The 12,500-nt window shown below is 38.1% G+C and overlaps 1 protein-coding gene across 8 annotated transcripts in view; it reads left to right on the top strand.

Moving 5' to 3' along the window:
- The window catches only part of LOC144957525 (uncharacterized), a 62,367-nt gene that overhangs the window by 41,463 nt on the left and 8,404 nt on the right, over positions 1-12,500 (top strand). For all 8 annotated transcript variants that reach the window (XM_078888862.1, XM_078888858.1, XM_078888860.1 and 5 more), the window contains one exon: positions 11,967-11,998. In XM_078888862.1, the coding sequence (XP_078744988.1) occupies positions 11,977-11,998 (22 nt within the window). In that variant the 5' untranslated portion in view covers positions 11,967-11,976. The remainder of the gene's footprint in view (positions 1-11,966; positions 11,999-12,500) is intronic.

Below are 12,500 nucleotides of genomic sequence, written 5' to 3'. Positions count from 1 at the left end.
GAAAGTGCTCGATAATGGTGGTTAGAGCTAATATATAATGTAAATTTTCACTGACATTTTTTTGCCGAGACGACTCGTTTCTGTGTTCCTTACACTTCCTCAGTCGGCATAATCCCGGATTATACCGACTGAGGAAGTGTAAGGAACACAGAAACGAGTCGTCTCGGCAAAAAAATGTCAGTGAAAATTTACAATTATATATATATATATATATATATATATATATATATATATATATATATATATATATATATATATATATATATATATATATATAAATATAAATATAAATATTTACTAGCATAGTATGTAACGACCAGTCAATAATATATGTATGTCGTGTTTTCATGTTTCTTTATTCTCTCTTTCGAAGTTTCATTGTAAAGAGCACAGAGCCCTCAAACGGGAATATGATCTATAGATAGTTCGAAGATGACGTCACTCAGGTCTTTGTTATTGTTTTTTGCCATCCGCGTTTATGAGTAATGCTCACTGAACTGTATTAACCCGACTATAAACGTTCATGGATACACACAGTTTTGTGTGTTGGTCCGTTATACTTCCGGATGGCAATGTTATGAGCTTCTTAGCCAAGCGCATACTATCTATATACGCGCAATGTATTATTATTATTATTATTATTATTATTATTATTATTATTATTATTATTATTATTATTATTATTATTATTATTATTATTATTATTATTATTATTATTATTTTCTGTTCAATCACATGCCAGCGAAGGACGTCCCAGGTTTAAGAGGGTTTTTTTTACAAGATGTGGCTCGTTTTCATCGATCCATGTTTGAAGATAAATTTTTCCGGTCAATAGTTTTGCTTTTGTTGTTTTATTTGAGCTTTTTTATATAGCGCAATATCCACTTAACGTGCTCAAAGCGCTCGACAAGGGGTCGCTGACCAACAGGAACACTTAACATGTAGGACGTGACATGACGACAGTTAGGCGATATTATTACACTTTTATTTTCGACAGAGACAACGCTGTTAACGGACAGGTACTCATTTTACACCTGAGTACGGTGAGAGAATGTTAGTAAAGAGCTTGGCGGACCACGACCTTCCAATCCGAAAGCGAGTGTCATATATCCCACATAGCCGTTTTATTTTAAGACAGAACTTCTGGGTGGGGATCTTGACCTCCCATAGTGGGCAGGGAGGTAGTTGCTATGTCTTCTATACACCTTTGTCTATAATTTTCCAACATGCTATCTGTCTTTGTTTTGGAAACTGATTACTTGGTTTTGTCCTGGGCCTGGTCGGATCCCCTGGCTGGGAGGGAAACAGTCAAATGTGTAGTTTTGTTTTAGAAGGTGATATTTTTTTCCCTTGTAAATCATCTCTCTCTGTCATGCACTGTCTTATTTTTCCTTTTACATTTGTATGTTTTGTAAACATTTGAGTGTGTTCCTCTTGGCGGGGACCTGTGCTTGTGTTTGGATGAGACATTTAGGTGATCCCAAACTAAGTGCACCGATAGTGTGCTCTTGGAATCTAAATTTGTTTTCCAAATTGAATCAACTCACTCAACCCTAACACCGACTATAGATAGAATGCGCTTGGCCAAGGAACAACATTGCCATCAGGAAGTATAACGGACCAACACACAAACTCTGTGTAACCATGAACTTTTATAGTCTGGTTAATACAGTTTAGTGAGAACAATAGATAGTATGCAGATGACGTCACTCAGACCTTTGTTAATGTCTTTGCCATCCGCGTTTGTGAGTTGTTCTCACTAAACTGTATTAACCAGACTATAAAAGTTCATGGTTACACAGAGTTTGTGTGTTGGTCCGTTATACTTCCGGATGGCAATGTTGTGAACTCCTTGGCCAAGCGCATTCTATCTATATCCGTAGTTTACTCGGGTTACTTTTACCCCATGCCTATTTGTTACAATTTTATTGGAAATTATAGGCGTACTATCAAAGCAAATGTTTTTAATTTTTGCATGAGAATGATAGTTGAATAAATCTATGTAGAGAACGTGCCTATCCGCCTGGTTGACACACAACAATTGTTTGATTTGGTGAACATTGATAAACAATCAGATAACGGGTGGAGTGGATGAAATGTGTGTTATCTACAGATTAATATGACATTGTTTGACTATAGTTTAGTGGAGGGCCCACACTATTTTCGGGGGCACATCGGGGGCAAGGGAGGGAGGAGGAGGGGGGGGGGGGGTGGGTGAACAGGCACTCGTCTATTTTCATTGTGAATAATATTGTTCTGCCGTTCTCTGGAAAAACACAAATTTAAAAATTTGGCCAGAAAACTCGTCCTTCAAATATCGATCGATTTAAATGACTCTCATCTTGGCAAAAACTCTTATAGATAGTTCGAAGATGACGTCACTCAGGTCTTTGTTATTGTTTTTTTTGCCATCCACGTTTATGAGTAATGCTCACTGAACTGTTTTAACCCGACTATAGATAGAATGCGCTTGGCCAAGGAGTTCACAACATTGCCATCCGGAAGTATAACGGACCAACACACAAACTCTGTGTAACCATGAACTTTTATAGTCTGGTTAATACAGTTTAGTGAGAACAACTCACAAACGCGGATGGCAAAAACAATAACAAAGGCATGAGTGACGTCATCTGCATACTATCTATAAATGTTCATGGATACACACAGTTTTGTGTGTTGGTCCGTTATAGATAGTATGCGCTTGGCTTAGAAGCTCATAACATTGCCATCCGGAAGTATAATTGGCCAACACACAACTGTGTGTATCCATGAACGTTTATAGTCAGGTTAATACAGTTCAGTGAGCATTACTCATAAAACGCGGATGGCAAAAACAATAACAAAGACCTGATTGACGTCATCTTCGAACTATCTATACTTTCGGATGGCAATGTTATGAGCTTCTGAGCCAAGCGCATACTATCTATACCGGGGACTTCGGCGAGAGTTTTTGCCAAGATGAGAGTCATTTATATCGATCGATATTTGTAGGACGGGTTTTCTGGCCAATTTTTTTTATAAATATGTGTTTTTCCAGAGTACGACAGTCTGTATTATGGAAATATATGTACCGTATTCGTGTATGTCATCACCAGTCGGAAGGTGAACATTTTGGATTTGCATTTTTTCCCATTTTCTGAAGGAATATGCTCCACAGAGCGTTTTAATCTTTATTTGAAGTAAATCGGGTGATTTTTCATCAAGTTATGGTCAGATGTATGGGAAAGGTGTCCAGCAACTTTTCTCAAATTTCATACTTTTTCAACTTCACTAGCTGTAAAAAATATTTAGAAATGAATTTAAGCTTTGATATTTCCCGAAGATGTACAAAAAGGGTTGTTGATTTAATCATTTATGACAAGAACTCATTTTTCTTATCAAAATTGACTTTCTAACTAGACTTGACAATTTCTCAGTTCGAACTTTTTCACCATCTGACCGATGATGTCATTCACTGCTAACATATAAATAGTATGCGCTTGACTAAGAATCTCACAACATTGCCATCCGGAAGTATAACGGACCAACACACAAAACACTGTGTGACCTTGAACGTTTTTAGTCTGGTTAATACAGTTTAGTGAGAATTACTCACAAACACGGGTGGCAAAAAGCACTAACAAAGACATGATTGACGTCAACTTCATACTATCGATAGAAAATCCTTACGCAGACGATGATAGGGACAAGGCGTACCAGAGAACAGCAGTGGTATAGATAGTTCGAAGTTGACGTCACTCAGGTCTTTGTCATTGTTTTTTGCCATCTGTATTAGCCGGACTATAAACGTTCAAGGTTACAGTTTTTTGTGTGTTGGTCCGTTATACTTCCGGATGGCGATCTTGTGAGATTCTTAGTCAAGCACATAGTTTTGTGTGTTGGTCCGTTATACTTCCGGATGGCAAGGTAGTGAGCTTCTTAGCCAAGCGCATACTATTTATAGATCGTTCGAAGTTGACGTCACTCAGGTCTTTGTTATTGTTTTTTGCCATCCACATTTATGAGTAATTCTCACTAAACTGTATTAACCAGACTATAAACGTTCATGGACACACATGGTGTTGTGTGTTGGTCCGTTATACTTCCGGATGACAATGTTGTGAGCTTCTTAGCCTAGCGCATACTATTTATATTGAGCTTTTGGGTGTGCAATGGGCGTTGTCGAAATAGACACCTAGATAACCACGCCTGTCGGAGAGTTGTCACAATGTAAATAAATGGCAGTGGTTGGTAAACAAAGCAAACTGCACAGGTTTTACTGTCGATGGTATGTGTCTGAGCAAAATAACCACTCTGCTCGACACCTTGATCAAGAGGACCAACACAGCGTGTAAACGTTTATAATCTGACCGAGAAAATCGTGTGATAACTAGTCACCCATCTGTCGTATAGATAGTATGCAGATGACGTCACTCAGGTCTTTGTTATTGTTTTTTGCCATCCGCGTTTATGAGTAATGCTCACTGAACTGTATTAACCCGACTATGAACGTTCATGGATACACACAGTTTTGTGTGTTGGTCCGTTATACTTCCGGATGGCAATGTTATGAGCTTCTTAGCCAAGCGCATACTATCTATAAAAACAATAACAATGATCAGAGAGAGAGGTCGATTTAATTCACGTCTTTTTTTTATTAACAACCTACGATGTTTGTCCTAGCACATGTGAAGGTGTGTCACAGATTCCATGTTTTGATTGGTAAAAAATCAACTGGTTAATGGGAGCGATCTATAGATAGTTCGAAGATGACGTCACTCAGGTCTTTGTTATTGTTTTTTGCCATCCGCGTTTATGAGTAATGCTCACTGAACTGTATTATCTTGACTATAAACGTTCATGGAAACACACAGAACTAGATAGTATGCGCTTGGCTGAGAAGCTCATAACATTGCCATCCGGAAGTATAACGGACCAACACACAAAGCTGTGTGTATCCATGAACGTTTGTAGTCGGGTTAATGCAGTTCAGTGAGCATTACTAATAAACGCGGATGGCAAAAAACAATAACAAAGACCTGAGCGACGTCATCTTCGAACTATCTATATTCATGTTTTCGTCCAACCTAGTCATCGATCACATGATTTGTTGCTGTACAACGATTGGACATTTCTCAATGTATCTAAACACGCTGCTTTGTTTATGAAAGTTGTAAACATACAATGAGTCATGCTGAGCAAAATGACCAATAGGATTCAACAGTCATGATGTCACTTCCCTCGTATTGACGCATTGTAACTTAGAAACTGGTTCTAAGCTATCGGAACAATGGCGGACGCCTTTATGATATACTTCTCCGACGAGCAAAAAATTGTATCCAGAGGAGACAAACATTATAAATCTGATCATGTTTTGACTTTTATAAATTTTGATTACATGATGTGTGAAAATCTTCTAGCCAGCATGAAGAATAAAAAGTAGGTACCGATTTTCTTTGTTTAGAACCAAGCTGCTCGTTGCTGGGCGGATGTGACATCAGACTATTGCATCCTATTGTAACGTGGGATATTTCTCAAACTGAACACTTTTCACTATGTGGGTCATTTTGAGCACACTTTGCAATGTGACCAATGACCTCGAGCACATGGAAATGTAATATAGATCATGGCCAGAGACGTAGTGACAAACGTGTTTACTATTATAGATAGTATGCGATTGGCTAAGAAGTTCATAACATTGCCATCCGGAAGTATAACGGACCAACACACAAAACGGTGTGTACCCATGAACGTTTATAGTCAGGTTAATACAGTTCAGTGACCATTACTCATAAAAGCGGATGGCAAAAAAAAAAACAACAACAAAGACCTGTGTGACATCATCTAAGAACTATCTATAATCTACAGCCAAGGCATTGTACGAAATGAGCGGAAACAGTTCGTCTATATCACATTCACACACTGGGTGGGGTTCCTGACCTCCCATAGTGGGCAGGGAGGTACATTATGTGTCTTCTATCCCCTTTTATCTGTTTTCCAACATGCTTTCTATCTTTGTCTTGGAATGAGATTATTTGGTTTTGTCATGGCCCTGGCCGGAGTCCTAGCTGGGAGGGAAACAGTCAAATGCATAATTAATGTTTTGGGATGTGATATTTTTTCCTTGTAAATCATCTCTCTGTTATGTATTATTATATTTTTTATTTTTGTATTATTATTATGTATAATGTAAACATTTGAGTGTATTCCTCTTTGTTGGATTTTGTGCTTGTGTCCGGATGAGATTCATAGGTGATATCAAACTAAGTACATTGGTGGTATGCTCTTGGAATCTACATATCTCTGTCTACGGGGATTGTACCACATTCTTTTAAGCATGCAATTATGTCCCCCTTGCTAAAAAAAAGCAAATCTATCCCCCGAAGAGCTGAACAATTTTCGTCCCGTTTCCAATTTACCGTTTCTCTCTAAAATCCTTGAAAAAGTGGTTGCTGGGCAACTTAATAATCATTTACTTAGATATAATCTCTACGAACCTTATCAATCTGCCTACAGGCAGCACCACAATACCGAAACTGCCCTAATTAAAATTAAAAAATGATCTTCTTTGTGCTACTGATGCTGGAAAAATCTCAATCTTAGCGCTGTTAGATCTAAGCGCAGCGTTTGACACCATAGATCACTCCAATATTAATTAGACGTTTGTCGAAGATATTTGGAGTATCAGGTAACGCCTTGGAATGGTTTAAGTCTTACATTTACGGGCGTACACAATCAGTCCTGATAGACAACATCAAATCTAACCTACAAACTTTAAATTATGGAGTACCCCAAGGTTCCGTTTTAGGCCCGCTCCTCTATACTCTCTATACACAACCATTGGGAGAAATAATAAGAAAACATGAGGTCAGCTACCACATGTACGCTGACGACACCCAGGTGTATAGCTCTATCTATCCGTCTGAATTTGATTCGTTAATAAAAAAAACCCCTGGAAATTTGGAATAGAAGATGTGAAAAATTGGATGACAATAAACCGGCTCAAAATGAACGAATAAAAAACGGAATTTCTTTTGTGTGATCCTAAAAAATTAATAAAAAGTGATTATAACAATTTTATTACAATTGAAAACGAAAAAGTCCATTTACTGACAGAGCTAGAAATCTGGGTGTTTACTTTGACTCGACCCTTTCCATGCATTGCCATATCGATAATTTATGCAAGACTTTTTACGTCGAGCTCAGAAGAATTTCACAATTTGCTAATTTTTTAGATCAAAAATCTATTCAAACCCTCATTTCTTCCTTGATGTTTTCTAGACTTGATTACTGTAACATGCTCATATCATGTATTCTATTCCAAATAATGTCCTAAGCAATCTGCAGCGCATTCAGAATCACGCGGCAAAATGAGTTTTGAAAAGGAAAAAAAGTGATCATGTCACACCTTTGTTTTGGACTTTACATTGGCTCCCTGTTAGATTTAGGATTACATATAAAATTGCTGTAATGTGCTATAATCATATTAATAAAACTTCTCCTGCCTATATATCAGATTTGATTAATGTTTACACTCCCTCACGCTCTTTAAGATCCAACTCTCAATCACGATTATGGTTCCTAAAAAGGATCTAAGACCTATGCTGATCGTGTATTTATTCATGCTGCTCCCGCTGTCTGGAATTCTTTACCATTCAGTGTAAGTGGCGGGGTTGTGGATTCCCAGTCATCTTTAAAAAAGAAATTATAATCTCATCTTTTGAGAAGCTCACTAGATTAAATAAAACATCCTTTTAATAAGATATACATTTGTTACATCAAAATTCACATAACATAATATTATAATCTCCCTTCTTCCGCCAATATTATTAAATGTCGTGATATGATTATATTCAATAATTCATGTTAACAGATATATTTCGTCTCTGTATGCATGTGCACGTTTTGGTGAATGTGTGTGTCTTTGTGAGGGTCTGTGTGTGTGCGCGCGCACACTTGTATAAATGGGTGTGTACAAAAATGTTTTAATGATGTTTTACAATTTTGTGCGCCTAGAGCTGTTTTGTCTACGGGATTGGGCGCTATACAAATAAACTTTATTATTATTATTATTATTATTATTATTATTATTATTATTATTATTATTATTATTATTATTATTATTATTATTATTATTATTATCTGATCCCTATTTGTTACCAGTACCCCTATGTCTTACTTTTTCTTAGGGGCTTTAATTGTAATTCTAGACCTTTTTACTGTCCCATTTTCTTCCTTTTTACTGGCGCTGATATGACATAAATGTGTTGCAAGCGCCGTAAAACCCTTAAAAACAAACAACATTCACATTAGTTTGAGGCTATGTCGTGGTCTTGTGGTATGACACTCACTTTCGGATCGGAAGGTCCTGGGTTCAAGCCTCGCTCGGCGCGTAGTTGCGTCCTTGGAAAAGGTTCTTTACTCACATTCTCTCACCGTACTCATGTGTAAAATGAGTACCTGGCCGTTAACACCCTTGTCTCTGTCCGAAAAAAGAATGTAATGTCGCCTGTTAAGTGTTGTTGTTGGCCATGACGCCTTGTAAAGCGCTTTGAGCACGTTTAGTGGATATTGCTCTATATAAAGGCTAAATTTTAATTAATTAAATTTTTTTTAATGTGCCACTTGGTGTCAAGTGCCCCTGTTCCATTGAAGAGAACGAATGGAAAGTTCGAAACACTAAGATTTTACATTTTAGTCCGCGGCACTTTGCAATTAACAGTCAACAAATAGCTTTCCTGAGCCAATAACGAAAACAATAAAAACGTAAATATGCAATACTTAAAATGCGGACAGTTGTCTTGTTGGTAACATGAATAATAGTATGAAATTGAATGTAAGCTTCAATTTAATATAAGAAAAAAGATAGAATGGATGTTTCGGGTTTCCCCTTTATCAACAAAACAGGACGAATGAAACACTACAGACGAATGACTTGTGTCCCGATGGGGTGAAAAAAAAAGTATCCATGATTTTACTTTTCTGGGTTAATGTCTAAAAAGCCGCCATCTTGCCTCCAGGATTTGAATAGATAAGGGTCTGTCATTGCACCTTTCATACGGTGTTTCATTGCTTTTTGTGTGTGGGATATCCTGTATTCAGGACTCTTTTAACTTGTTTTCTATGGAATCTGTCTAATCTTTGCTCTTTGGTTCCAGTCCGTACACGTGTTCCGTCGTTATACATAAGTACTGATTTTACAAGGGTTGTGTATAATTTGATTTTAGTGGGTTTTTTTTTAATTTTCTTTTTTAATCGTTTATTATCCACACAGTTAATAATTTAATCTAGTGCAACCGTCGACAAACATTTTCCCTTTTCTATGTCTTCATTGTCTCCAATTGGTTATCCTGCTTCTGTTTTTCGTGGCTCTCCGTCCATCTTTCTTCCTTGACAGTACATCTGTTATGTCAGTTTTAACGTACAGTTGATGTTATTGTAAAGCTGTTTGGATGTCTTTTACACTGACTTGCTCCCATAGTGGGCATGGGGCACTAACTGTGTCTTCTATGCCCCTATATTATGTTTCCCAACATGCTTTATATCTTTGACTTGGAATTAGATTTGAGATTATTTGGTTTAGTCCAGGCCCTGGCCGGATACCCTAACTGGGAGGGAATCAGTCAAATATATAGTTAGTTTTGGGAGATGATATTTTTTTTGTCTTGTAAACCATCCCTCTGTTATGCACTGAATTGTTCTTCTTTTTTTTTACATATTATATATATATATATATATATATATATATATATATATATATATATATATATATATATATATATATATATGATTTGTAAACATGTGAGTGCATCCCTCATAGTTGCGACCTGTGCTTGTGTCTGGACGAGACATTTTGGTGATCTCAAACAAAGTACTTTCATAGTGTGCTCTTGGAATCTACATCTGTTTTCTATTTGAACAAAATCCCCATTGTCTTATCTTTTCTTTGGTGCTTTAATTGTAATTCTATAACTTTTTACTATCCCATATTCTTCCTTTTTACTGGCGCTGATATGACCTTAATGTGTTGCAAGCGCCGTAAAATCCTAAAAAACAAAACAAACACTGACTTCTTTGAGGCCAATAAAGTCAATGTCGTTAGCGTATGCAATTTCCATGGCGGGTGTGGGGGGGGGGGGGTGGTTCGTTTTCAAAATGTGATTGAGTCAAAGGCAAATATTTACGTAGGTACATCTTTTCAATCATTTTCTAGGTAAATCATAAATAAAACAGGGCTCAAACTGTCTCCTTGTCGTGTACCGGTGAAGCCAAGAAATGATTCATCTTCTGAGGCGCCGATTATTTTGGTCGTTATCCAGATTTCACGTGTCAGGAATCGGATTAATCTTTATATTCTCTTCCAGAACGATTCCTTCCATAATCTTTAACCATGCTTGGCAACAGCTTCTAATCGTGTCACACCACCATGTTATGATGATCTATCCAGGTCGCAGACTCATCGCTGCAATCGTAACGAGCCCGAAAAGGCAGAGCATCTGGTTGAACGGTGTGTTGTGACGAAGCTTCCGGGCGGGTTTGCGACGGTGCACGAGTGCGGTAAAGAATTTGCTGATTGGGTCGATCGTCATAACATGGTAGTGTGAGCACCATTAGAAGCTGCTGCAATCGTATACGGTCGCGAACCCACCCGGAAGCTTCGTCACAACGCAACGTTCAACTAGATGCGCTGCCGTTTCGGGCTCTTGACCACAACGGATACATGTTGGACTGATGGCAAGACCCCACTGTTGACGAGAAGGTGCCGTGAGGCAGGGTTTCGACCGAAGTCATTTCGCGGCCACCCAATGTCTCCTCTTACTGGTAGAGAAGGATTGATGGTATCAATGGCGGCAGACATATTATTCCAGTTATAACTATTTCTATTTTTGCTGACTGGGTTTTGGCAGCAAGCTATTTGTGAGTCCAAACTACATCTGCAGTACATTTCTCCCTCTTACATCCGCTTGATCTATGTGACAAATAATTTTCAGCAAACGGTTTATTTCTATTCAGTGCGGTTAGAGAGTGCGTAATTGGTCTCATTGGGGGTCCTTTCGGTTGTCAGGGCTTTTGTATCAGATGTTGGTGAAGTTCGAACGTTGGATTGAAGGTGTCCACTATATGTTCATCTAATAGGGGTGGTCCATATTTTAGGAGTTCAGAGCATAGCTTTGTAGTAATACTTTTAAAAAGAATACTGAAAGGCGTTATGACGTCATCAAAAAATTCTGCTTTCGGGAGTCACCGATCATACTTTTTAAAGTTCATTATTGTTTTTAAAAATGGATGCGATGGCGTTTTATAAAATTGCATCATAATCTTTATCTTCAAAATCTTCAATCCTAGAATATACTGAATCGCTGCTGAATTGCACGTGTGTTCACCGTCATTCATTTCCAAAACATATTTTTTCAGGTAAAGATATCAAAGGCAGTCGCTTATAACAGTGGAGTGGTCTTTAAAGTCCCTGTGTTTTTTTCTCCCTCTTTGCATTCATTTAGTAAAATTTACCAGCTATCTACAGATAGTATACACTTGGCTAAGAAGTTCACAACATTGCCATCAGGACGTATAACAAGCGAAAACACAAAACTGTGTGTAACCATTATCGTTTATAGATAGTATGCAGTTGACGTCACTCAGGTCTTTGTTATTGCTTTCTGCCATCCACGTTTATGAGTAATTCTCACTAAACTGTGTCAACCAGAATATAAACGTTTAAGGTTACACCTAGTTTTGTGTTTTGGTCCGTTATACTGCCGGATGGCAATGTTGTGAGCTTCTTAACCAAGCGCATACTATACATAGACACAGGGAAGACTTATCGTTCCCATCTTCGTGTTTGCGTGATGCATGCATATTAATTTATAAAAATATGTTTGTGTTCGTGTCATTGTATTCATATTTACATATTATGTGTTTTATATTCAATGGTCTTTGTGAATTGTCTCATAATATTGATTTTTTTCTTTTTTTTTTTCATTCAGCATCACTAAGATGTTCAGGAACAATATTCTAGGTAAGCATAGTAATACCCCCCCCCCCCCCATCCTTCTCTCTCTCTCTCTCTCTCTCTCTCTCTCTCTCTCTCTCTCTTTCTTTCTTTCTTTCTCTCCCTCTCTCCCTTTTTGTATATCTCTCTCGCTCTTCCTCCCTCTCCCCCCTCTCTCGTCTCTCTCTCTCGCTCTCTTCTCTCTCTCTCTCTCTCTTTCTCTCTCCCCTTTTCTCTCTCTCTCTCTCTCTCTCTCTCTCTCTCCTCTTCCTTAACTTTCACATACATCCCTCCTCCTCCTCTTCCTGGTCCTCCTCCTCCTCTTCCTCCTCCTCCCCCTCTTCCTTCTCCTCCCCCTCTTCCTTCTCCTCCACCTCCTCCTCCTCCTCCTCTTCCTCCTCCTCCTCCTCTTCCTTCTCCTCCACCTCCTCCTCCTCCTCCTCTTCCTCCTCCTCCTCCACCTCCTCCTCCTCCCCCCTTCCTCCTCCTTACTATATATCTACATGTACATATTATTTATATCACGAAT

The sequence above is a fragment of the Berghia stephanieae genome, chromosome 12 (assembly GCF_034508935.2).
Source record: "Berghia stephanieae isolate SIO BIC M18660-M18661 chromosome 12, UCSD_Bste_1.3, whole genome shotgun sequence".
NCBI classification, from domain to species: Eukaryota; Metazoa; Mollusca; class Gastropoda; order Nudibranchia; family Aeolidiidae; genus Berghia; species Berghia stephanieae.
Note: the sequence above shows the minus strand (reverse complement) of the source record. Positions and strands in the feature narration are given on the sequence as shown.